At 55.4% G+C, this 22,321-nt stretch overlaps 1 protein-coding gene across 4 annotated transcripts in view; it reads right to left on the bottom strand.

Moving 5' to 3' along the window:
* Nucleotides 1-10,042: 10,042 nt before the first annotated feature.
* SDC3 (syndecan 3) overlaps nucleotides 10,043-22,321 on the bottom strand; it is a 31,363-nt gene continuing 19,084 nt past the window's right edge. For 3 of the 4 annotated variants that reach the window (XM_066982384.1, XM_048073236.2, XM_048073235.2), the window contains exons 2-5: nucleotides 14,164-14,281; nucleotides 13,129-13,745; nucleotides 11,555-11,825; nucleotides 10,043-11,038 (exon numbers count right to left, since the gene is read on the bottom strand). In XM_066982384.1, coding sequence (XP_066838485.1) covers nucleotides 10,872-11,038; nucleotides 11,555-11,825; nucleotides 13,129-13,745; nucleotides 14,164-14,281 — 1,173 coding nt within the window. In that variant the 3' untranslated portion in view covers nucleotides 10,043-10,871. Of the gene's footprint in view, nucleotides 11,039-11,554; nucleotides 11,826-13,128; nucleotides 13,746-14,163; nucleotides 14,282-18,804; nucleotides 18,964-22,321 lie in introns of those variants that run through there. The other variant, XM_013195532.3, reaches the window with a different exon arrangement.

The following is a 22,321-nucleotide window of genomic DNA, read 5'->3' as shown; positions in this document are numbered from 1 at the left end:
TTACCTTGAAATCACTTTCAACTCGGGCCAAATTAAGGTAAAATGCAAATAGAGGTGTTAATTCCCTGAATCCAGAAATAGATAACAGAGCCAGGGATGTTTGTAGAAGGTGTAGGGGAGGGAATAAAGGAGAACAGAACAAACAAACACAGAAAAAAGCACATATTTCACAAAGCTTTGTTATGTTCAAATGGAGCAGTTGTGAAGGGCACAAAACACAAAGCTGGCTGGGAGATGACTTGGGACTCCACTAAGAGCTTCAGGTGGTTTCTGTGGTAGGATGCAAGCAGAACTGCCCAGCTCTTCCCCTTGCCAGGTAAGCTTACTTGTACCAGGCCTGCAGGAGAGCTCCCCAGCCTCTGGCACAATCCCTTCCCAAAATTCAAGCTGTGGAAGACGAACAGGCTTACGGCAAGTCAGTGGGCTGAGTCCGAGGAGAAATCCCATGGTTGCATCAGGAAATGCCCTCTGTGGAGGGAGGAGGGGGGCTGCTCATGTTTTCCTCTGGAAACCAATGGCAGGGAGGAAATTTGGTCTGGGTCTCATCAGAACCAGCTGTTCCAGCTTGGCATTCCCAATGGTTTAGTGTGGATAAGAAAGGATTGCAAAAAATATATAAATAAAATAAAATAAAATGATGAGAAAGCCAGAATCAGATTGGGATGTTTGGACTTTATCTAAATGAAACACTTCAATTGATTTAACCTTTTTTATTATTGTTATTATTTTGTTACAGGCAGTAGCACAGGATCCCTATTATTTTTAATTGGCTCTGTTCCTCATTAGTCTGAGCACAGATTGTCACACAGCAGAATTTCTCATTGAGTGCAAATCAAAGCACCAAGTGTCCTGGCTCCAGCAGTCCTGGGCAAAATGCTCATTCTCTGCACCTTTCTATGGGAGGAAATATCTCCCCATGGACTTCTCCTTCCTCTTCCATGTAGGACACAGGGCGAACTGTCCTGTCCACCCATCACGGGGATGGCTGCAGCCCTGGGAAAAACAGTGGCTGGTTTGCAGAGGGTAGGAAATACGTCTGAGTAGGTGAGGGACACGGGAGCAAATCCCAAAGGTGCCTTTTACAGATGTCAATTGGCCCAAAGCAGGTAAATAATAGGAAAGGTTTATTAGGTCGCTGTGTTAGCGACTATTAATATCTGCTGATGCTCAGGAAATGTCGTCATGCAGAGCAGGAATAGGCTGCTCTTTGCCTTGAATCCTGTACAATAGACCAAAAATACTCCGAGGCGGCGTTCTGGAGCCGCTGGTGTCCGCGATGCCCAGATAGCCATCGCTCCCATCAGGCAGTCCCATCTCTCAGACCAGGACAAGGAGTTTTATCCGGCCATTCTCTGCTGGGGTTTTATTTTGCATTTTTCAAAAAGAACTTCCTGTCCTTGGAAAGCAGGGGAAAGTGTCTGGGAGCTACAAAAAGAGAAAACCAGGGAGGATGCATGGGTGAGTGGGATTTGCTGAGCTGCAGAGGTGAGCTTCGTGGGAGGGACCTTGGAGGAAAAAGGGAAAGAAGGGAATGAGGATGTGGGGTTATTTTATTTACAGCAGTACAGAGGGATGTGAAATGGGGCTTTGTGCACTTGGCATCGGGGCTGCCAGGAAGCTGGGGGAGAAGGGGAGCAGGGGAGAAGGGGAGCAGGGGAGGACCCTCTGTGTCCGCGCAGCGGGGTGGGAGCAGGTGGTGGCTGGGTGCTCGCTGGGCTGAGGCACGACAGCCCATCCCTGCCTTCATTCCTCAATACCTGAATGTTTGGGGGAAATCCATGGCCCCAGCCCGGGTCCCCAGCCCCCTCTGCAACGAAGGAGGGGAATGGGGTTCACTAAAGCCAGCACACCTTGGAGGAGCCTCCTGATGCTGGAGTTTGCTTCTCCCGTGGACATGGAGGAGGCTTCTCCTCTCCTCTCCTCCTTTCTTTGCTGAGAAGGGGCTGACCTGGCAGCGCTGCCTGCCTCCCAGGGGCAGTTTCCACCCGCAAACCCCAGGCAGAGGTGGGTATCCCACCCTGCCTCACCCTCCTGCCAGCACATCCCAATGGCCCTCATCCAGCAGGAGCACCCCTGGCACTGCACCCAGGTACCCTGGAGCATTTGGGCACCCCGGGGACCTACCCAGGCTTTACGGGGTGCTGGGACATCCATACGCAGCATCCTTTGGCACCAATGTCCCTGGAATCTGGCACCTGACTCCCTGACACCTTTGAAATGCTGCCTTAGCAGAGACACACAGCACCGTGGGCAGCAAAAAGCCACATCCAGCAACGGAGTTCCTGCGGGTGGACTGTCCCAGTTATACCAGTGCGTCTTTCGTGGCCACAGAATGTGGCTCTTCTACACTGCGATAGTGCTGGTAACACCTGTGCTAGAAAACGGGATGGCCTGCTGGCCTGACGCCACGGTGAGGGAGCCCTGGAGCTTTCTGCACATCAGAAAGCAAGAGCCACCAGCGGGGTGGCTGTGGGTGGTGGATGCCAGATGGGTTCTCCCTGAGCTGGAGAGCAGCCCCGTGCCTGCAGCAGCCACCTCCTGGGGCCACGGGTGATGACAGCGGGGACACCTCCTGGCTGGTGGCTCTCCGAGGACTTCACTCATCCACAGGTGCTGACTTGGCCTGGGATGAAGCGAGGGGATGGACACGGCACACGGAGCCACGCCGTGCCGGTCCGCTGTGAGTGTGCTGGCTCTGCATCACAGGGAGGCACAGTGCCTTCGTTTGCATCTCAGTAAATGTTACGTCCCAATTTTTAGGCTACATTAGGCTGCTTTGAAGTAAATCTCTTGAACCCTGCTGTGTTCTGCAAAGGGACAGGCAGGACAAATTACCTTCTCAAGGTTTCTTCATTGGATTCTTGGATAGACCATGGCAAATTATCCTCTGGTTGTACCGACCTCTTGATTGATCATGGAGGTGATATTTTCCATTTGATCTCTCCGATTTATTAGGATCATTTGGCATTCCAGCCCTGTCCTCCAACGTACTCGCTGTCCCTTCCAGCGAGGTATCATCTGCAAATTCAATAATCATCCTTGTTATGTCATCATTCAACCGTTAATGAAAATATTGAATGCATTTGCCCCCAGGAGAGCCCCTGTCTGGATGCCCACTCAATCCATACGTCTGTTTTGACAGGGGGCTGCTGATAACCTCTCCCTGGGTACCTCACCAACAGGTTTTTCACCCATCCGACAATAACTGCATGTAGACAAAGGTCCCCTGTGAGACAAAACCTCGTTGGCCTGACCGTGTTTGACACAGATGGGTCCTTGTCACTGCGCAGAGCAGGGCTCCCGCTCACCACAGGACGTTTGATTGATTTGATGCCTCAGTTCTTGACAAGTCCGTCAAGACCGATGTCCTTGTTTTCTTCAGGGCGCTTCCAAGCAGTGTGATTACTTCATCCAATATTTTTCTAGTATTTAAAGCAAATTGGGAGTCTCGAAGCACCCTGGTTCATCTCTTCACACCTTCTTGGAAGTGTCTTCATGGGTATTCAAAGGGAACAAATGTTTCCAGCTGGCTCAGCCAGGTTTTTAAGACGTTTTATAGGCTTTAGGTGATTTGAAAACATCTCGCCTTGGTGGCTCGCTCATGCCTTAAGTCCTGATTTAGCACCCTGCCTGTATCTGTGCTTCTCTGTGACTTGGTGAGCCCTTGGGGCTGAGCCTTGCCCCACGTGGACCTCGGTGCCAGGTTTGACCTTGCTGCCTTTCTGCTTCATTGTCCTGCCCTGATCATGGGAGCAGACGTGGGAGCTGCTCCCTCCCATCCTCTCCGAACTGCTCATTGCTCTCATCCTCAATACAAATCGTCCCATGTCCTCCAATTCCTTTTCCCAGACATTGGGCAAGCAAATTGTGAGAGCCCCCATCATCAAAGTGCCTGAAAAGCCAAGCCCAACATTAACCCTTTGGCTTGCTGTTATTTAATTCTTTCCTTTGAAGGCTGAGAGCCTCTTCCCACTCCATCTGGAGCCCGTTAGTACCAAACAAATCATTTCAGTGCTTTCAGAAATCTCTTAAAACTGACTGGAAGGGATTGCTGTATTTCAGCTAATGAGCTTGTCATTATTGCTTTAGGGTTATTTATTCCTATCTCGGGTTCCAGGAGCTGCATATCAGCCGGGGTCTCCCCTCCCCAAGCTCAGGCTGAGCTGGAGTCCTCATGATCAGGGTGTTTTACCCCTAGAACGGGCATCTTTGGCAAAACATCTTTTTAAAGCGTAGACTCAATGATTGTCCCAGTTATTGGAGACTTTGGGGACAGGTTGCCCAGACAGTGGTGACAATCTCCATGCTTGTTCAGGGCTGGTGTCTGAGGACCTTCCCCAGCAGTGTCCCACGAGGTGTTCAGCACTGGGCACTCAGCTGAGCATCGGTGTTGTTCTCGTGTGGCTGCCCAAAAGCCTGTGAACCAGGAAGGGGTTAGTGCCCTCCACCTGTCAATTTGCAAAGGGAAGCCCCAAATAGGTTATTATTCTTGGGTGCTCGACTCATCATGGAGATTTATGATGGGTCGCTCACAGCGAGCCCATTTTGCTGTAAAAAAAAACAAAAAACAACAAACCACTGGGGCTGTTTGGGGTTGTCCTCCTAAATCTTGGGGGGCTGCAAGGGTGCTGCGGGAAGGGAACATTTCCATACAGCTGTTGGGGGGAAAAAAAACAAGGAATGGGGATATAATTAGAGCCTGTCCCAAGCTTCCAGCCTGAATACCAACACCTCCCTGTGAGCAGTAATTCCCATAGCTCGTAACTGCAGCTGGCTGAAGTCCTTGCTGCTGGGCCTGGGGACGGTTTGACAGCCCGAATGGGTGGCCCTGGTGAATGCGAGATGCTTCTGGAGGCAGTGAGACACTGAGAGCAGCTCTGGGACGTGCACAGGGGCTGGGGGTGATGGGGACCTGCCGGGCTCCCCAGCCCACGCCGGCAGTGGCATTGCCCTGCCTCTCAGCACCAACGCTGCACCCGTGGAGGTCTGTCCCCCGCAATGCAAGAGAGCTGGTTAAACACAGCCAAGGCTCCTGACGGAGGCCAGCACATCGCTGCCAAACCTCTCACCACGTTCGCTTCCAGGAATTGCTTTGGAAAGGAGAGCGGGACCCAAGGCCAGCAGGCGAGGATGCTTCCTTCCACCTTCTGCTCAAGGAGAGGCGCGTGGCCAGAGCAGGAGAGCTGGGCATGGCAGGGAGCTCCGAGCCAGGCACCCCCAAGGACCCAGGACAGTGGGAAGACCCCAGCAGGACACCCCAGGGATGGGGAGCCCCTTTGCTGTGGGCTCACCCCCAGCAGCTCCCAGTGCTCAGCCACTCGCTGGTGACAGCGGTGGCCCTTGGGGACGCGGTGGCCGCAGCCCGGCTCTCGGCAGAGCTGGGGACACCTGCAGTGCTCGCTGCCCCTCTGCACCCCGGTCCTGCACCAACGGGCATCGCCGGTGTGGCTCCCGCTGCTGCCGGCTCGTCAGCATCCCTGCAGCGTTGCCATGGAGACCTTTAATTAATTATCCACCAGCCCTCGCCTGACAGCATCACACCGAGAGCGAGTGACATCTCCCTTCGCCCGCAGCCCCTCGGCACGACAAAAAGCCGGGGCAGGCGGTCGGCAGCAAGAAAGCAGGCGAAGCCCTGGGCAGATAATGTTTAAATGACTTTATTTTTTGTTCTTTGTTTTTTTTTTTTTTTCTTTTTTCCTTTTATAAATGGGCACAGCACAGAAATAATTAAAAAAAATAGACAGTACCATTACAGTGCTAGATCCATTGGCAAAGATTATTTTTTATAGTCTTTTTTATTATTTTTAAAGTTTTGGCCATTGAGTAAGAACAAAAACAATTAACAAACATTTTATTTTATTTTTTTGTTTTTAAACAGACACTATGAAGCAATTTAAGTACTAAACTCTAGAAGAGTTATGTACATACAAAAAGAAGTTCTGTGTAAGATATGTTTCCTATTAAAAATATTTACATGCATTTTTTCCCTCCCATATTCATTGAAAGGTAAAACACTCGTAGTTTTCTTCTACTGTTAAAGATTTTTCATTCTCCTATTGGGAATTTAAACCAGCTCCAAAGAAAAAGTAAAGTGGGGCTCACTTGTTGTTAGGTTTTCCTTTTTCTTTGAATTATTTAAATTTTCTGGAAAGGGATATTTTTTGGACATATATCAATGAATTTTTTTTTCTTTTTTTTTTCATTTTAATTTATACAAGAATGTCTCGTGTTTATTTACAGAAGAACCGATGGGCGGTGATTTATCCTGGCAACATGGTGGTGAGCGTTAGCGAGAGATAAGCACGTGATTTTTAAAAAGTTCTATCAAACTGCAATGGATACGTATTTTTTTCTAAAGTCAGCATTTCTGTCGGGTTTGATTGTCGGCTGTACATTTATGACTTAGACCAGGGGGACCCAGAGCAGGGGTGGTTGACGCACGAAGGGTCGCTGGTACCCTTGAGGTCTTTGGAAATGCAGCGATGGAGCTGTCTGCAAGGTGTGGGGGGGGGTAAATCTGGGCATTGCGCGGGCGTCTCCTAGGGTGAGTTTTTTTTTTTTAATTTTTTAGCAAAATAATAAAAAGTTATAAAAAACCAAAGCCCAAAACTATGCGTGCTCCAGACAGAGATGTCCCTATGGAGCCGGAGCGTGGGTGCGGCCGCGGAGCTGCAGGCACAGGTACGTGGGGCGAAGCAGAGCCGCGCAGCCTCGCCGCCCTTCCTGGGACTTCGCTGCCTCCTCGGGCTCCGTTTCGGCTCCAGCCAGGGAAAGGGGCAGGCGGCAAAGCGCTCCTTCCCCCAGCCCTGGCAGAGCCGAGGGGGCAGGATCCGGCCCTCGTTCCCGTAGCTGGGGTGAAGGAAGGAGCTAGGAGCGCAGGGACAAATCCTGCACCCCCAGCACCCCGTCCTCCCCATGAGGTGCAGTTTGCATTGAAGCTGTGCACGCGTGCGTGCTTTGCACACACACGTATATACATATATACATATATATTAATTACATACACATATATATACATACATACACGCACGCCACACACATCCCCGCCACCTCGAGCGCAGCCGTGACACCGGTTAATCAGACAAATGTTTCAGTGGTGGAAACCCCACGTCACTTTGGGAGCTGCCGGAGCCTCCTGGATAGCTCCAAGCCCAGAAACTGCTATAACCATGAAAAGGGTGGTAGGGAAAAAAATAATAATATTTTTTTCTGGTTTTTAGTTGGTGGGTTTTCTCCCGGTACAGGCTCCGTGCTGGTGGCTCTCGGCAGAGGTTGGATAAATCTTGGGAACAGGAGCCAAGGTTTGCATGGAGCAAAGATGGGGGGTCTTTGTCACCCACCCATCAGGCAAAACAGGGAAGGAATGGGAAATTTAGAGGCAAAGCAATATGTGCCAGGTCTTGCTGCTTATTTTTGGAAGGTCCAAACGCAAAGAGATCACAGAGGAAGGAGAGGGGTGACCCACTCCCAGGCCTGCAAAACCCACCCGGGGCTGGGTGCTGCCACCAGCTGGGGCCACCTCCGTCCCCTTGCTCTCCTAAAATTGAGAAGCTGGCACAGCAAAGGCTCTTCCTTCGGCTCTGCCATCTCACAGGCACACTAAAGGCAGGGAAAAGCAAGAGGAACGTCCCTCCTCTGCACCCCAGGGCTCTTTGGGGCACCCTCCTGCAGGCGCACAGCTGGAGGGACGAGCGCGTCTGGGCACTGCCCCGGCTGTGCTCAGGGACAAAGCCCCACGGGGACACGGGGCTGGGGACGGGGCAGAACGGCTGCAGCGGTGCCAAAGTGGCCAGGCTTCAGCCAGGGGCTGATGGGCAAGATGCTCCTTCTACTGTTGGAGTCAATTTCCCCAAAAACCTGCTGCATGACCAAACCAACAGCTGCCTCCAAACTCCCCCCATGCTTCCTCGCCTCCTCCCCAGCCGTCCTAGCAGCAGGGAGCCCTCTCAAGCCCCAGGGTATGGGGAGAGCCCTGCAGAAGCTGGATGGAGCCCCCCCATCCGCCTCCGGCCACCCCAGCAGCAGCAGCAGGCACCGAGGTGTCACTGGGGTTTGCCCATCCCCATCACAGAGAGCTGATGGAAGCTGCAGTTTTTGGAGCTGGGCTTTTCCCCAAAAGCACAAAGACGCTGCAGCCCCTGCTGGGGAGCCAGGCAGCAGGAAGGGCTCCATCAGGGTTAGCTCCAGAACAAACCAGACCCCAAACCCCAAAAGAAGCCTCCTTGAGACCATACAATTCCTTGAGCAATACAGCAACTGCGTGGGAGAAGCGGACTATGAACTGACTTTGGTCAATTCTAATTATCAGTTAATTGACTTCACCTTTATATTGCCCATGGTGGTCTCCTGCTTTTAATGACTATGAGGAAGCCTCCTCTCCCCGCCTGCTGTCCTCACTTGTGGAACTGGCACGGATTTAAGTGCCAGGATTACAACTTAACACCAGCTGAGCGAGCTGAGGTTAAGCTTGAGTGAATAAAAAATTGTATTGTAGAAGTTCAGACTATTAAAGGGGAAAAAATGGAATGAAGAAGATTAGGGAAGCAGCTAAGAAAAGCAGCATTTAAAAGATTAAGCTGGGAGTTTGTTTTTTTTTTTTAATGTAAGCTCAAAAGATTAAGTCCATGTTATTCCAAAAGACAGTGATTTCGGGTGGCCTTGATAATTGCCATGCCCAGCTCACAATGCCATGTAGCTTGATTTCTGCCGCGCACCAAGAGCTGGGGCCCTTCGCGTGATCCCAACGGGACCAGACACACACAGCCATCAAACTCTCCCCTTCGAGCAGCTCAGAGAAAGCGGCCTTGGAGCAGGCACCAGCCTTCCTCGGCCACGTGGTCCCCTTTCAGAGCATCCTCTTCCTCACGCTGGCACGCACGATGCCTCTGGGTGTATGTACACACACGTGCACCACCCTCCGCCTTTCAGCATCACCACCCCAGGCATCCAACAGGACAGTCTTCCCCAAACTCAGCCAAAAGGATGACCGTTTGGAGGCTGACATCTCTAAATTTGGCATTATTAAAGCTGGCCTGTGCACAGGGACTCTGCTCCCTACCCCGAAATCAGTCCGGGTCGGCGTTTGGAGCTCAGGAACTGCACACCGACACCAAACCTCAACTCGGCACAATCACAAAGTCCCTCCCAGCCATCAGATGCAGTGCAACGAAAATTTACAGGGATTTCATTTCATATATATATATAACTGTGTATGTATGTGAGTATATATATATATATATATATATATATATATAAAATATGTGTTTGGCCCATCAAATTCCTAACATGACAAGAAGCTCTGCTGTCTTGCAGCCTCCACCAGGGTGATAAAGCCCTATATGCCCTGAGAGGGACCAAGCATCTCTGTGTCTGTGCAGTTTAATTCTTGGTGCAACAGAGTCAAAGTAACCGATTTTTTTTTGTTGTTTCCCAATTTAAATTGCTGTAAGGGCGAAGCCAAGGTCTCCACGGGACACCACCGAGATCGCAACCATCATTAAAACCAAGAGCCTTGACTGCACGGCGAGCAGTGCTTCAGCTAATTAAAAGCCAACTAATTGAAATATCTAATTGACTTTTCTGCACAGAGGGCTTGCTCCAAACCCCAGCCTTTCTCGAAGGCACGGCTGGGGGTCTGGATCAGGCCCTGCTGCTCTGCGCCCCGGAGACCATCGGAAGGGAAACCACTGCTCGGTGATGGTGGCTCCCAGCGTCTTCTGCCGGGCGCCCCGAGCTGAGCCCTGGCCCCGTGGCTGGTGCTGGGAGTTTGGCAACAACAAAAGGAACAGAAACGCTTGGTGCTGGGGCTCGCCGAAGCAGAGCAGCAGCCGAGCTGCCCCGCTTTGAGCCACCGCTCTGCCCCGCCTGGTGCAGACCCCCTGCGATTTATTGCCTCTGCTTCTTCCTCGCTGCTGCGTCTCACGGCTGGCCGAGCTGTGCCAGGCATCACCCCAGCACGAACAGCTGCTCCGCTTCCCCTTCTCCTCCCTGCCAGGCCCCCACCGAGCGCCGTCCCGCGCCATCTGAAAACCAGAGCCGCCGGTGGGGCTGCGCAAGCCGAGGTTTATTGGTCACAGTGAGAACCCAGCAAAAGCACGGTCCCTTCTCCAGCCACCCAAAAGCATGGTCCCTTCTCCAGCCACCCCTCCACCACCGACACCATGGAGCCGTCAGGTCTCCGGCCGTGCTCGGTGCAGCCGAGGAGGGTGGTGGTGGCCGGGGCGGCGCCGCACGAGGCACCCAAAGGTGGCTTCTTGGTGCTCAAAGAGGCAAGCTGGCTCCATCGCTCCCCCTGTACTGGCCATGGTGGTGTTCATTTTGTCTTCCCCCACTCCAAGAGCAAAGCCCGGGGCTGCAGGTATTCCGGCCCCTTGTGCTTTTTTTTCAAGGTTTGAAGCATATCTGAGAGTCGCATCCTCTTGTCAAACAGAAGTGGGGAGCAAGGTAATTCCTGCAAAGCAACCAGCCCCACTGAAAAATAATAAAAAATAATGATAAAAAAAAAAAAAAAGAGAGAGAGAGAGGGAAAGAAACCTCCCTCCTTTCCAACACGAAAAAAAAAAAAGATAAATCCAAACCAACCCCCCTGCGCCCCAGGGCTGGTACAAGGTGTCCGGATCCCAGAGTCGTTGTGGTGGTGGGAAAAGCCCTGTGAGCTCCAGCCGCTGTCCGCAAAGCGGCGCGTCCCTCATGCCGAAGATGCGGTTTCTCCTTTTGCGGGTTCTTTTTTTTTTTTTTTTTTTTTTTTTGCTTTTTAAATTCACAGTCTGATCCAAAAGAGAGAGAGAGAGAAGGAGAGAGACGGGATGGAGGAGAGGAGAAGGGAGAGTTTGGAGCAGGAAGGAGAGCGCGAGGCACGCCGGGCTCTTGTCCTACGCGTAAAACTCCTCCTGCTTGTCCGGCTTCTGGTAGGTGACGTTGGCTTGCTTGGGTTCCTCCAGCGTGTAGCTGCCCTCGTCCTTCTTCTTCATCCGGTAGATGAGCAGCATGACGAGGAAGGCAGCAAAGAGGGCTCCCACCACGCCGCCCACGATCACCGCTGCAACAGAAAGGTGGCACGGCCGTCAGAGGGGGACCCGGCACCGCCGTGCACCGAGAGCGATCAGGAGAACCCTGCTGGATGCTGGCTTGCCGTGTGCTTTGGGGACTGAATCCATGCTTAAACTAAAAGTGAAGGCGTTGGCCTCATGCAACAGCATGATCTGAGGGGCTGCAACAGCTTCGTAATGCTGACGGATGGGCAGGACCCAAAGGAACAGACCACCTCTGTCCCCCCCTGCGGTCAGGTGGCATTCAGCCATCACCATAAGACATCATTTCCCTAAAACATCCTATTTCTTCACATAAAACTCCTCCTAGCAAACACAAACTCCGCACTCTCCCTGCAAAGACGGGAAGACCCCAGGGAGCCCCCAGTACAGGCACTCGAGGTGCCTATTTCGGCGGGTGAGAGTGGGTTATCCCAGGCTCAGCACCACCCCAGCACCCTGCTGAAGACCAAGCCCTCTCCTGGGGGCTGTCCATCCCCCCTCCAGCCCACCACCTCCACTCTCACCTATCAACACCTCCTTCCTCTCCAGGATGTTCTTCTGGGGGAGCTGAGCAGCCGAGCTGCCCGACTCTATCGTGTTGTCGATGAGCCCCGGCTCCGCGTTCCTGCCCTGTCCCGGTGCCGATGGCGGTGTCACCACGGCCACCACCTCGTTGCCCAGCTCGGGACGAGCTGTCTCCTCCTCCTCCCGGATCTCGAAGTCCCCGCTGGGGCCACTGCTGACCGGGACTTCCAGGTCGCTGTCGAGGACCGTCGACACCTCCCCTGGCTCCACCTGGGAGAAAGGACAAGGTGGAGCAGGGGACAAGGACCTACGGGTGGTTCCTGCCTCCAGCAGCACCAGTATGGCTGGAGGAAGGACACCACAACACCTGTGATGGGGTGGCGCGGGGATATCCCTTTGCCGTGCCGTTGAAGTAGGTGGTTGTATTGCAGAGAGCACCACAGCCCCACAACTTGGCAGTCACCGAAAAGGCTGAGGCCACCTGGGCTGAGCAGGACCATTCTGGTCTGTCCCCACCCAGGTGCCCAGCTCTCACCTCTGGCTTCCTCCAGAGACCGAAGGAGAGTCAGCGGGGGTCCCACGTCCCAGACCCTTGCTCGGGCTCTGTCCCCAGCACAGACCAAGAGCTGGCTGCAATATTTCAGATACCTCCTTGCTAGGCAGGAGGTGGTGCAATGCTTCATGCTACAGCACCACAGCAAGGCTGAGGAGTGGATGCCATCGGATGAGCTCCCCGAGCCCCAGGGGTCCCCTCCGTCTCCTTCTCTCCCTTCATCCCGCTCTCATGCTTCCCTTGGACCACTACAAATGCAGACAGGCAAAGAGCTCTTTGGGGATGAAGCCGGGGTGGGCGAGACGGGGCCCTCTCCATGTCACACTGCCCCTGGCACGAGCTCACGGCTCGCTGCTTCCGCAGGCGAGCGGTTTTTTGACAGAGATTAATTGAAGGTCAGCGGGAGCCCGGAGCGCTACACACATATATACGTACCCAGAAAAGAGGGACTAGTTTAGACAAATCACTCCACCTCTCAGTCAAAGCACTTTTCAAAGGGCCCCTCAGGGGCTCTGAACGGGAGATGGAGCAGCGGATTAAATCCCCAGCTCAGGACCCCCGGCGGGCTGGAAATGCTCCATCACGCAATAATTGCAGAGTGTTTGGGTCTCCCAGCGCCGGGCTGCGAGCCGGGCTGCGGTACGATGAGCTCAGCAAGTGCATCCAGAGGAAAGCCCCTCTCTGGCCCCAAACCCCAGAGGAAAGCCCCCAGACCCCGGCCCTGCTCTCCCTCCTGCTGCCTGGGGAAGATGCTCTGGAGCAGCATGTCCTGGGTGACCGTGTCCCCCATCAGCCCCATCACTGCTCATGCAGGAGTTGCCCCCACCCCTCTCATCTCCCCTTTCCATCTCCCCAAATGTTCAACTCTCCACAGAGCTGGGAAGACCCCAACACAATCTGACCTCCTGCTGAGCAGCTGGCTCAGGATGGAGCCACCCCAAAAGCTCCCTGTCACCATCGCTCGGCTTCAAATGTGGTCCACAAGCCCTTCAGCAGGGAAAAAGGGCTCCAGCCTCCTACCTGGGGGGCTTCTGTGGGTGGCAGCGTGGTGGGGCTGGAAGGCAAGGCAGTGCTTTTTTCCGTGAGGTCTGCAGTCCTGGAGGTGCTTGGTTTTGGCAGGGACCTAGGCTTGGCCGTGCTGGAGGGGACAAGCTGTGACGTGGCCACCTCCGTTGGCGTGCTGGTTTCAAGGACGGACGTGGTGGGCATCTCCAGGGTGGTGGCCCGCGTGGTGGCCGCCTTGGTGACAAAGGGGGGCAGGAACCTCCGGACGGTGGTGGGCTTGGAGGTGGCCACGGTGGTGGTGCTGGTGGTGGTGGCGGCGGTGGTGGTGGCTGTGGTGGTGGTGGTGGCAGCTGTAGTGGTGGTGGTGGTGGTCGTGCTGGGGGCCTCGCTGGCAGTGGTACTGGTGGTGGTGGCCTTCCAGCTGGGTATCACTGGTGCCTCTGTCACCCTGGGGATATACGAGACGCCGGTGGTCTGCTCGGGGACGGTGTCCTCGGTGGGGGATGTTTCAAAGGGAGTTGCCACGGGCTGCACCGCGGTGACGGGCAGGGCGGCTGCCGTGGTGGGGAGCGTGATGGACGTGTCCGTGGTGAGGCTGACGGCCGTCTCCAGCCCCGACTCCTGCTCGAAGTCTGAAAGGGGGGAGAAGAGCAAAGGGTGAGGCAGGCACTTCCCAGGGCTGACAACCACGTGGCCTCCAGCACCCAAAAACCAGGAGGCATGGACCCGTTGTGGGCTCAGCACGAACCAAGGGCTGCAAATTCCCAGGTGCTGGCCAAAGCCCCCCTCTGGGGTCAATGAAACCAGGGGTCAATGAAGCACCAGCACAGGCTATCAGGAAGGGCTAATCCTGCCTGGTAGGGCCAGAGACCTAAATGGGAAATGGAGTCACTCGGGCCCAACCTTTGGGACCATTCCCTTTTGCTTTGGGCCAGAAGAGGGCAGGAGGGCTGCTCTGGAGGTGGGCAAGGGGCAATCCTCTCCCCCAGCACCCAGGGCCAGGCTCCCCATGGCCCAGCACCCTTTCCCGGGAGCCCTGCAGCTACTCACAGCCTGAGCCAGAGCCCGAGTAGACATCGTCCAGTTCGTCGTCCCCAAAGGGGTCGTCGTCCCCGGAGCCCTCCAGGTCCACCGGCCTCTCATAGTTCTCATTGCGCCAGCGCTGAGCCTGCAGCCGAGCAGGGAGAGCCGCGTTAGCTGGCCCCAACGGGGATAAGGGGATCCCCAAAAACCAGGGTGGGCCCTGCATGGCCCCCCCAGGGTGGGTTACACGGGACGGGATGGGGAGAGCAAGGCCAAGGGAGAGGGACTGCAGGCAGTGCTCTCCGGCTGAGCTGCCCAGAAATGTCCTGTCCGTCCCCCCCCCCCCCCCCAAAATAATTCTCTTTTGCAAATCTTTCAGACAAGCTGACATTTTGTGGAGTTCACATTGGCTCTGATAACATTTCCCATGGAAACGAGCCCTCTGGAAAAGGGGAAAAAAAAACTGATTTTGGAAACTGTTAGAAAACGCATTATTTTAGTTCTCCAGCTCAGTATTGTTTTGTTTTAAGTGATTCTCACTTAATTCCTGGCCTAGGTGTGACAGCAACGCACGCCATCAGCTCAGAAAGTCACAGTATGAAACAATGTCAGACTTGAGATATTCCACGGCTGCTAAAACTTGAAGAGCCCTTGCTAGGAGGGCTCTCCAGCATCTTGTTTTGCAGATCAAAGTGTCTCCTGTTTGTGTTGCAAGGAAGCAGTTTGACACTTCATTACAACCCAAACAAGGAGGCTTTGATCTGTGAGATAGCATCAGATGTTTCAAGATGTAAGGAGCCAGGTTAGTGCTTAAATGTAAAACAAGAGGGTAGAAGGGTCCCCCCTCCGCTCTTACAGGGTTTTACCTCTTGACAACCACTTCGAGTTTCTTTGTTCCCATTCCAGATTGGAACAAAAATGAGGTTTGAGATGTCAAAAGGTCCCAAGATAGAGAAATGAGGGGCTCAACTCAAGCTTTTCCCCCACGTCCCTTCCCCTGGTACCCATCAGCTCAAGACAGAGAAGAAGCCTCAGCTGCCGTGGGGGAAATCAAGGTGTCATCGAGGGGTGACAAGTGACACGAGCTCCAACGGCTTCGTAGTCCTTTGCTCTGGTCCGTGGAGGACCGAGCTCCAGCTGCCAGAGAGGAGATGGGAAAAAGCCGGGCAAAACTGATGCTCCAAGGACCAGTGCAAACGACTTTGCTAAACAAGTGATGTCTAACCTGTAAACCCGTGCCTGACCCCACAAGGACAAAACTGCCTGTGTCTCGCTCTGGCTCCCACGCGGAGCACTCAGGGAGGGATCGGAGCGTGGTCGTCGCACAGAACCTCGCACCCTCTGGCCTGGTGGTGGAAGCTTTGTGCGTGCCAGAGGGGTTTTACGAGTGAGGTCTTGCAGTCAGGGCTGCAAGGGAGCAGCCTGCCCCTTCCACAGGTGAGATTTCCCTTTCCTTTTTCTAGCCCACACACTGCGACTGGCACGGGGATGCCAAGGGACCAAGAGATCACAGGGGACAGCACAGGGACTGGTTGCATGCCCTTTGAAGACTGATCTGCTGCAAACACAGCACAGGAGGGCCTTGGGAGGCACTGGGGGCTCTATTACTGCCCCCCAGGGATCCATAAATCATGGGAAAGGCCACCAAAATTGACGGGAGGGCAAAGAAAAATTGCAAGGTTTGGGAGTCGGGAGAAGGAACATTTGGAGCTGCTTTTGTTTGCCTTTTGATTTCTGTGCTTGTTGGATACGGCATGGTCAGACATCAAAGCTTTCCAGAGAAGACAGAGATGCCCAGAAACTTGCTTCTGTCTTCTTTTATGATTTTTTAAAATAAATGAGGACTAATCCTGTCACTTAATCCCGGACCGTCAGCGAGTTTTTATACTAAAAACATCGAGGCTCCCCAAGAAACAAGGAGCTCATAGCACAGGCGCTCCCCAGGCACCCCTCAGCCCTGCCGGCCGACCCGGGCGAGCTCCCTGAAGGTCACATTCTCTCTGCTCGACCTGCAGAGCCTCGCCGTAATGGGAGCCACATGGCCCGGCTCCGCCGAGCTCCCTTAAATTGGAACCAGACGAGGCAGCTCCAGCCATCGGCTCCCCGGCTCCCCGTGCTTGGATGGGGAAAGGAAAAGGCAAAAAGTGTGGACCCAGCGTGCCCCCATCTGTCCGTCCATCCTTCCATCCATCCATCCATCCATCCATCCATCCATCCATCCATCCATCCATCCATCCTTCCATCCACCCCACGGGGAAGGAAAGGCTTGGCGTGTGCCCTGGCTGTGTTTTGCCCAGGAGAAGAGGCTGGAGGAATGCAGCGATGCAGGTGGGGACATGCAGCGTGCCCCCATCCCGCTGCAAAGACCCGAAGGCAGCTGAGCTTTGGTTTGGGAACATCAAATCAAAGCAACTCTGGCAGCTGCGGGCGCTGTTTGCAGACAGGGCTTGGTCCTGGTGGCCCCGTGGTGACAAATCAGTGGGAATGTCCTGGAGATGATGGAGATCGCTGCACATCGCCTGGGCCTGGGTAAAGAGGGCAGATGGGCAAAGAGTTCCTGCAGCTGATCCCAACACGCAGTGCAGCTGAGCCCCCTACACCCCACGGTGACGGGGACAAATTACCCCTTGGCTGTGGGATGAGCTGCATCCGCGCTGTGCCAGGGCATGCCTGGTGCTCTTCCCGCTCCCCATGGCAAAGGCAACAGCCAGTTTACTTCCAGCTGCCTAAAACTCCCGTCTGCCCAGCACACGTGAGAATTTCCCAGCCGCAAACCCAAAAGCAGAGCTTCCCATGGGGGCAACCTCACCACATTTTGCTCGGACAGCAGCCGAGCCCACTCCGGGGAGCGGGATCCGGGATGGGCGAAGGGCAGGGATGCTCCAGCTTCGGGATCTGAAAACCCCGGAGCAAGGAAGCAAAAGGGTGGCCCTGCCCCGAGGACATCCCCAGGTGTTCCCGGTGCAGAGGGGGGTGCTGGGGACACGGCTGTTCCCCCAAAGCCCCCCCCCACACCTCTTGATGCCCACCACTCCCCTTCCCCTTCCCTTACATAAAGCCCCTCCCAGCCCGAGCTGCCCCCGCTGCAGCGCTGACGCCATCGGTCAGGCTCATGCAATAAATCTTGGGGCCAGGCAGTGTTTATTTGGATTTACTGCTGCTTAGACTGTTAATGCTCTGCACGTCCCGGCCCCCCCGGCATCGAGGGGGGATGCAGCTGGGGGGAGCGCTGATTCCCCAGCTCACCGAGGACGAGGGCTCCCAGCCCGCACAGCCAGCTGCTCAGCAGGGATGCAGCCGGTTGGATTTGTCCCAGGGGAGAAATTTCCTAGATTCACAGAATATCCCGAGTTGGAAGGGACCCATAAGGATCACCAAGTCCAACTCCTCAGCCAGGAGGTGCTCCTTTCAGCCAGGCTTTATTGCCGGTGGTCCGAGCAAGGCAGGGAGCACCCCCAGGTGTGCTGGATGAGGGACCGGGATGTCCCCACGGTGGGAAAGATACCCCCGAGCTGCGATGCCACCTGAGGTTTGCAGCATGTCAAGACAGGGTGCACAACTGCCCGGCAAGCCTGCTGATGGCTGGGCATTGTGCAAGCTGCATCCGAACCCCAAAACTTCAATTTAGGGACAGGGATCTGCTCACAGCCAGCTCGAGCCAAGAGCCAGGAGCCCCCTGCCACTCCAGCTTCTCGGGTGGTGTCTCTTGGCAGGGGGCTCGCCAACCAGCTCAGCCCTGCTTTCCTGGGGCCTTGCTTTCCCTTTGGCAAGCTCTGGGAGGTGGAAAGGAAGGGAAAGGTTTCATTGTGCCCTGCAAGGCGCCAGCTCCCCCCTGTCCCACCGGTGCCACCACCCCGCGGCTCAGCCCACAAACCCGTCTGCCGAAACCACCCCAAATCAGTGCCAGGCACACAGGATTTCCTTGTCACCAGCTCTGAACACGGAGATTGGTAAGGGAGACATCTCCCCCTGCCCTCCCCGAGCCCAGGGGACCCTTTTGCTCCCCCAAGGGCATGCGCTGACGCCAACCCAGCCGCGTGCTGTCCCCTCGATGCCTCCACACCGAGGCTTGGCTGGGCCAGCCGGGATGCACAGCCAAGGGGCAGCAGCAGCAGAAATCACAGCCAAGTCCGGCGCTAAGAGCCTTGGAAAGCGAGCGAAAGCTCCGGCCCTTTGGCCCGGCCCCACCGGAGCTGAGCTGGAGATTAGAGAAGCTTCGTTTTCTCCATGTTGTCTGCGCACACTGCACCCCTAAGCACGGCGGGTGCCCCCCGTCCCTCCTATCCCTTTAGCACGGTGGGTGACACTGTTTTATACGCAGAAAACTGTAAAGATCAGAAAGAGGGTCCTCACGGCACCCTCAGCCCTCTCCGAGCACAGCAGCGCTGGGTGCTTTGCTGGGGAAACCACGGCACAGAGGGGACCTGTCACCTCCTGCGGGTTCCTACAGAGCCCACCACATCTTGGGACATGTCCCGGGGAACCAGGATGGCTGGTTCGAGTCCTCCTAAATCCCCCATGCAACCTCGCATGCACGCCCTGCTGCATTCCCCCTCCCTGGTGGGTTTTTGTGGAGCCAGACCTCACCCCCAAGCCACCCCAAATGCTCCCCCGAAAAGTGCTGCCGTGCAGAAGCGAGCTTTGCCGCTGAACATCTTGCAGCCATACCGGGAGGAAGGGAGCCTTATAAATCAATCCATCTTTAACGGCAGGGAAAGGCTGGCGAGCCTCCCCGGGATGCTCTCGGGTCCTTCTCCGGTAGCCATCGGCATGGCAACGGTCGCCAAGGAAACCGCCTCCATGGCGACGCATCCCTGGATGCGGGCGCTGGGCGATCTCCGCGGGCGCACACACCCCAGCCCTGGGCTCTGCTTCCCCGGGGGGGTCGTGGGGAAGGGAATGGCCCCGTAGGGGGACAAGGTATGAGCTGGGGATGAGAAACCCCAAAAAGCAGCAGCTCCTGGGGGTCGAGGCAGGAGGCTCTGTGAGGGGGGAGATCCCAGCACAAATCCCTGCACATGCTTTCCATGGGATTTTGGAGAGGGTCGGGGGTTCTCCCCGCACCCCTGGATGGGGTGTATCCGCCCCAGCCTGGGTGCCTGAAGTTATTGAAGGCTGTAGATGTTTCTTTGGACTCGAGAGTTTCCCCCGAAGGAATCAGAAGGGAGATAAAAACTGAAATGCGGTGGTTTCTGAGGCAGCTGGGATGCATGGGGACAGGGTTTGCAGGCTTGGTTCATGCCCAGCGCCTGGGCTGGCAGTGATGGGGATGAAGCTGCGTGGTAAAATCCTTTCCCCAGCACACACCTGAGGCCCATCGGCAGCGTGCACGGCGAGCGGGGCTGAGCAACCCCAGGGTCTGTGAAGAAGAAAAGCCCGGGGGAGGGGATCTCCCAGCCCAAGGAGCCCACGTGCATCCACCCACAGGGTCCAGTCCCGGCCCCCAGTGCCACGTGTGGGGTTTGGGATGGGAAGGGAGACCTGGTGCAGCTGGCTGCAGACAGAGGTGGTTTTATCCCGGGATTTGGATGTCCACGGCCATCCAGCACCCCATGATATGGATGTCCACTGTCACCCAGTAGCTTCTGGCACAACCTGGGGCACGACACGAGGCTGAGGGGAAAGGATGCACGTGGAGGGCATCAGCAGGGATGCAGGGGACCAGCCCATCCCTGTGGGCGGGCATTTAAAGAGGAAAAAGAAGATTGAATCGGTGTGAAGCAGCCTGGAGAATGGGATGGGGTGGTGCAGGGGACTGGACTGTCCCCTCCCCGTCCCTTGGTGCCAGATCTTCTCTTCCAGGTCTCTGCATCGCATCCCCTGCCCACGGTCAGGGAACTCAGCTCTTACTTGCAAAATGAATAGGGAAAAAAAAAAAACAAAAACCAAAAACAAAGCAAGCCAAAGGCCGCGTGCTCTTTGTAAAGGTCTGTTTGCATTTCTACCCAGTGGCAGCCTCAGGGACCCCCAGCTACCTGCTCCCAGCAGCAGTCCCCGGCCCTGCGAGGAGAGGGACGTGGGCAGCAGCCTCCCCTTGCCAGGACGGGGCGATGCACGGGGAGGTGGCAGCTTGCAGGAGCAGCAGCGAGCCGGACAAAACGGCACTGAGCATCCCCCCGCTGCCGTCCCCACAACAGGAGCATGGGGAACCTCCGGACAAAGCCGAGCTCCGTGTGCCCCACGGGATCCCACAGCCACAGCACCCGGGGGGGATGCCGAAGCCAGCAGCGCTGGGAGGCTCAGAAGGACACAGCCCCCGTCACCAACCTGTCCGTGGCCGAGCGCTGTTTGCTCCAGGAAAGTGCTCCAGGAAAAGCCTTGATTATTTCTAAGATATTTTCCAGAGAATATTTTCAATTAAATCGCTCCTTGAAAGCACCTTTCTGGTGTTTTCTACGGAAAGCCTTAATAACTCACTCCAGCACATGATTTAGCGATACTATAAACAGTTGAAATAATATTAACTCGCGCATAGAGCTGAAATGAAAACACCGTTTCTGAGCCCTAAAGACTCCGCGATTCTTTTTCCCACTACAGAATCGCTGAATTTCTGTGCTTTGATCCAAGGCTGAGAGTTAAAAATAAACCTGTCGGGAAGCTGCTGCTGACAGCAGGAGGACTGGTGCTGGAGACCAGCGGGGCTGCTCGAGGAGAGCCGAGGAGGCTGGGCAGAGGGCAGCGGGATTTTGGGGGTGCAGGATGCTGGTGGGGAGCGGAGGGGCCGATGCTCACAGCCGGCACAGATCCGCCTCGCGAGCCGTGGCAGGAGCTCAGGCGAGCAGCAGCCAATTATTTTTTTTGTAACTTTATTCTTTTTCAACCTAATTAAGCCCCCGAATAACAGCTGCCTAAGCCCCGGCGCGTTTTGATTTAATAGGCCGGTTACTTTATGCGAGTAAAATAATCATTAGCAGTTACCGAGTGGCAGCAATTATTCTGGCTCCGTACCGGTTCCGCGCCGCCAAGGCAGGGAAGCACCGAGCAGGGTGCGGGCACTGCCCAAACCCGAGCTCTGCACGTGTGTGAGCGCCGTCACCGCCTGGTCCACCGCCCTGGAGAGGGCTCAGCTCCTCCACCAGCATCCCCTCCTGCTCCTCAGGCTGCCTCCAGCAGCATCTTTTATTCCTGTTCTTCAATGGATTAGTGCCAGAGCTTACCCCGCTACACAATAAATATCCCCGAGCCAGGGTTGGCATGAAAAATAGCAAACCTCTCGACGTAAATCGTTGCTAACACCTCATCCCCCAGCACGCTCTGCTTTCTGCCTCTGGGGAGACGGAAGGGAAAAGAAAAAAAAAATAAATAAATAAATAGCAAACACAACAACCCACAAACAAAGCACCACCTCCTGCTGTATGCAAAGCGCCGAACGACGAGGCACAAACGAGCAAAGCGAGGCTCTGCCGCACGGATGGGGTTGCGTCAGGCACTCACGGATGACTCCCAGGGATGGATTCGCCCCAAGTGCAAACCATCCCAGGGAGGCTGTGGTTTTTTTGGGGCAAAAAGCCATGCTGAGCCCTACAGCCCCTCACTGATGCTGCAGCACAGAGCATCAAGCTTTCTGCCTACCGAAAACCCCAAACCTCCGGTGCCCTCGGTCCGCCTGGAGCATCCCGAGGTGCTGGAGGATGAGGGACCCACACACCCACATCAGTGCCCATAAACCAGCACGTAGGGCTGGGGAGATGTGCCCTGCACGGGGAGCATTGCTAATTCCCACAGGCAGCCCCAGAAAAATCCCGGCACGTGCCGTGAGCTGGGGCTCGGCCCCAGGCTGGGGTCTCCCATGGGAAGAGCGCGGCGAGCTCGTCCCCACGAGGTGGGCTCAGGGCTGCTCCTTCCCGGGCTCTGCGTGTTGGAGATGGCCCCGGCGGCTGAAATGCACCGTGCGGGACCTTCCCCCCGCAGCCCAGAATTGATTTAATTTGCTCGGCTCCATAATCCTATTGCAGCTTAGCGTGCAAAACCGTCTCGGGCTTTTCTCACCTTCCACAAAGGCGCATTTCCGAGCTGGCTCTCCGGAAAGAGACGCAGCTCTCCAAAGAGCTGGGAAATAGGACTTCAGATCTGCTCCCCCGCTCCTTACACGGACACCTCCGTGCCTGCTGAGCACCTCCCCAGCACCATCCCCGTTCCGGGACCATGCCCCGGGCGTTTTGCAATTTGCATGCCCCTGTCACTC

The sequence above is a fragment of the Anser cygnoides genome, chromosome 24 (assembly GCF_040182565.1).
Source record: "Anser cygnoides isolate HZ-2024a breed goose chromosome 24, Taihu_goose_T2T_genome, whole genome shotgun sequence".
NCBI classification, from domain to species: Eukaryota; Metazoa; Chordata; class Aves; order Anseriformes; family Anatidae; genus Anser; species Anser cygnoides.
Note: the sequence above shows the minus strand (reverse complement) of the source record. Positions and strands in the feature narration are given on the sequence as shown.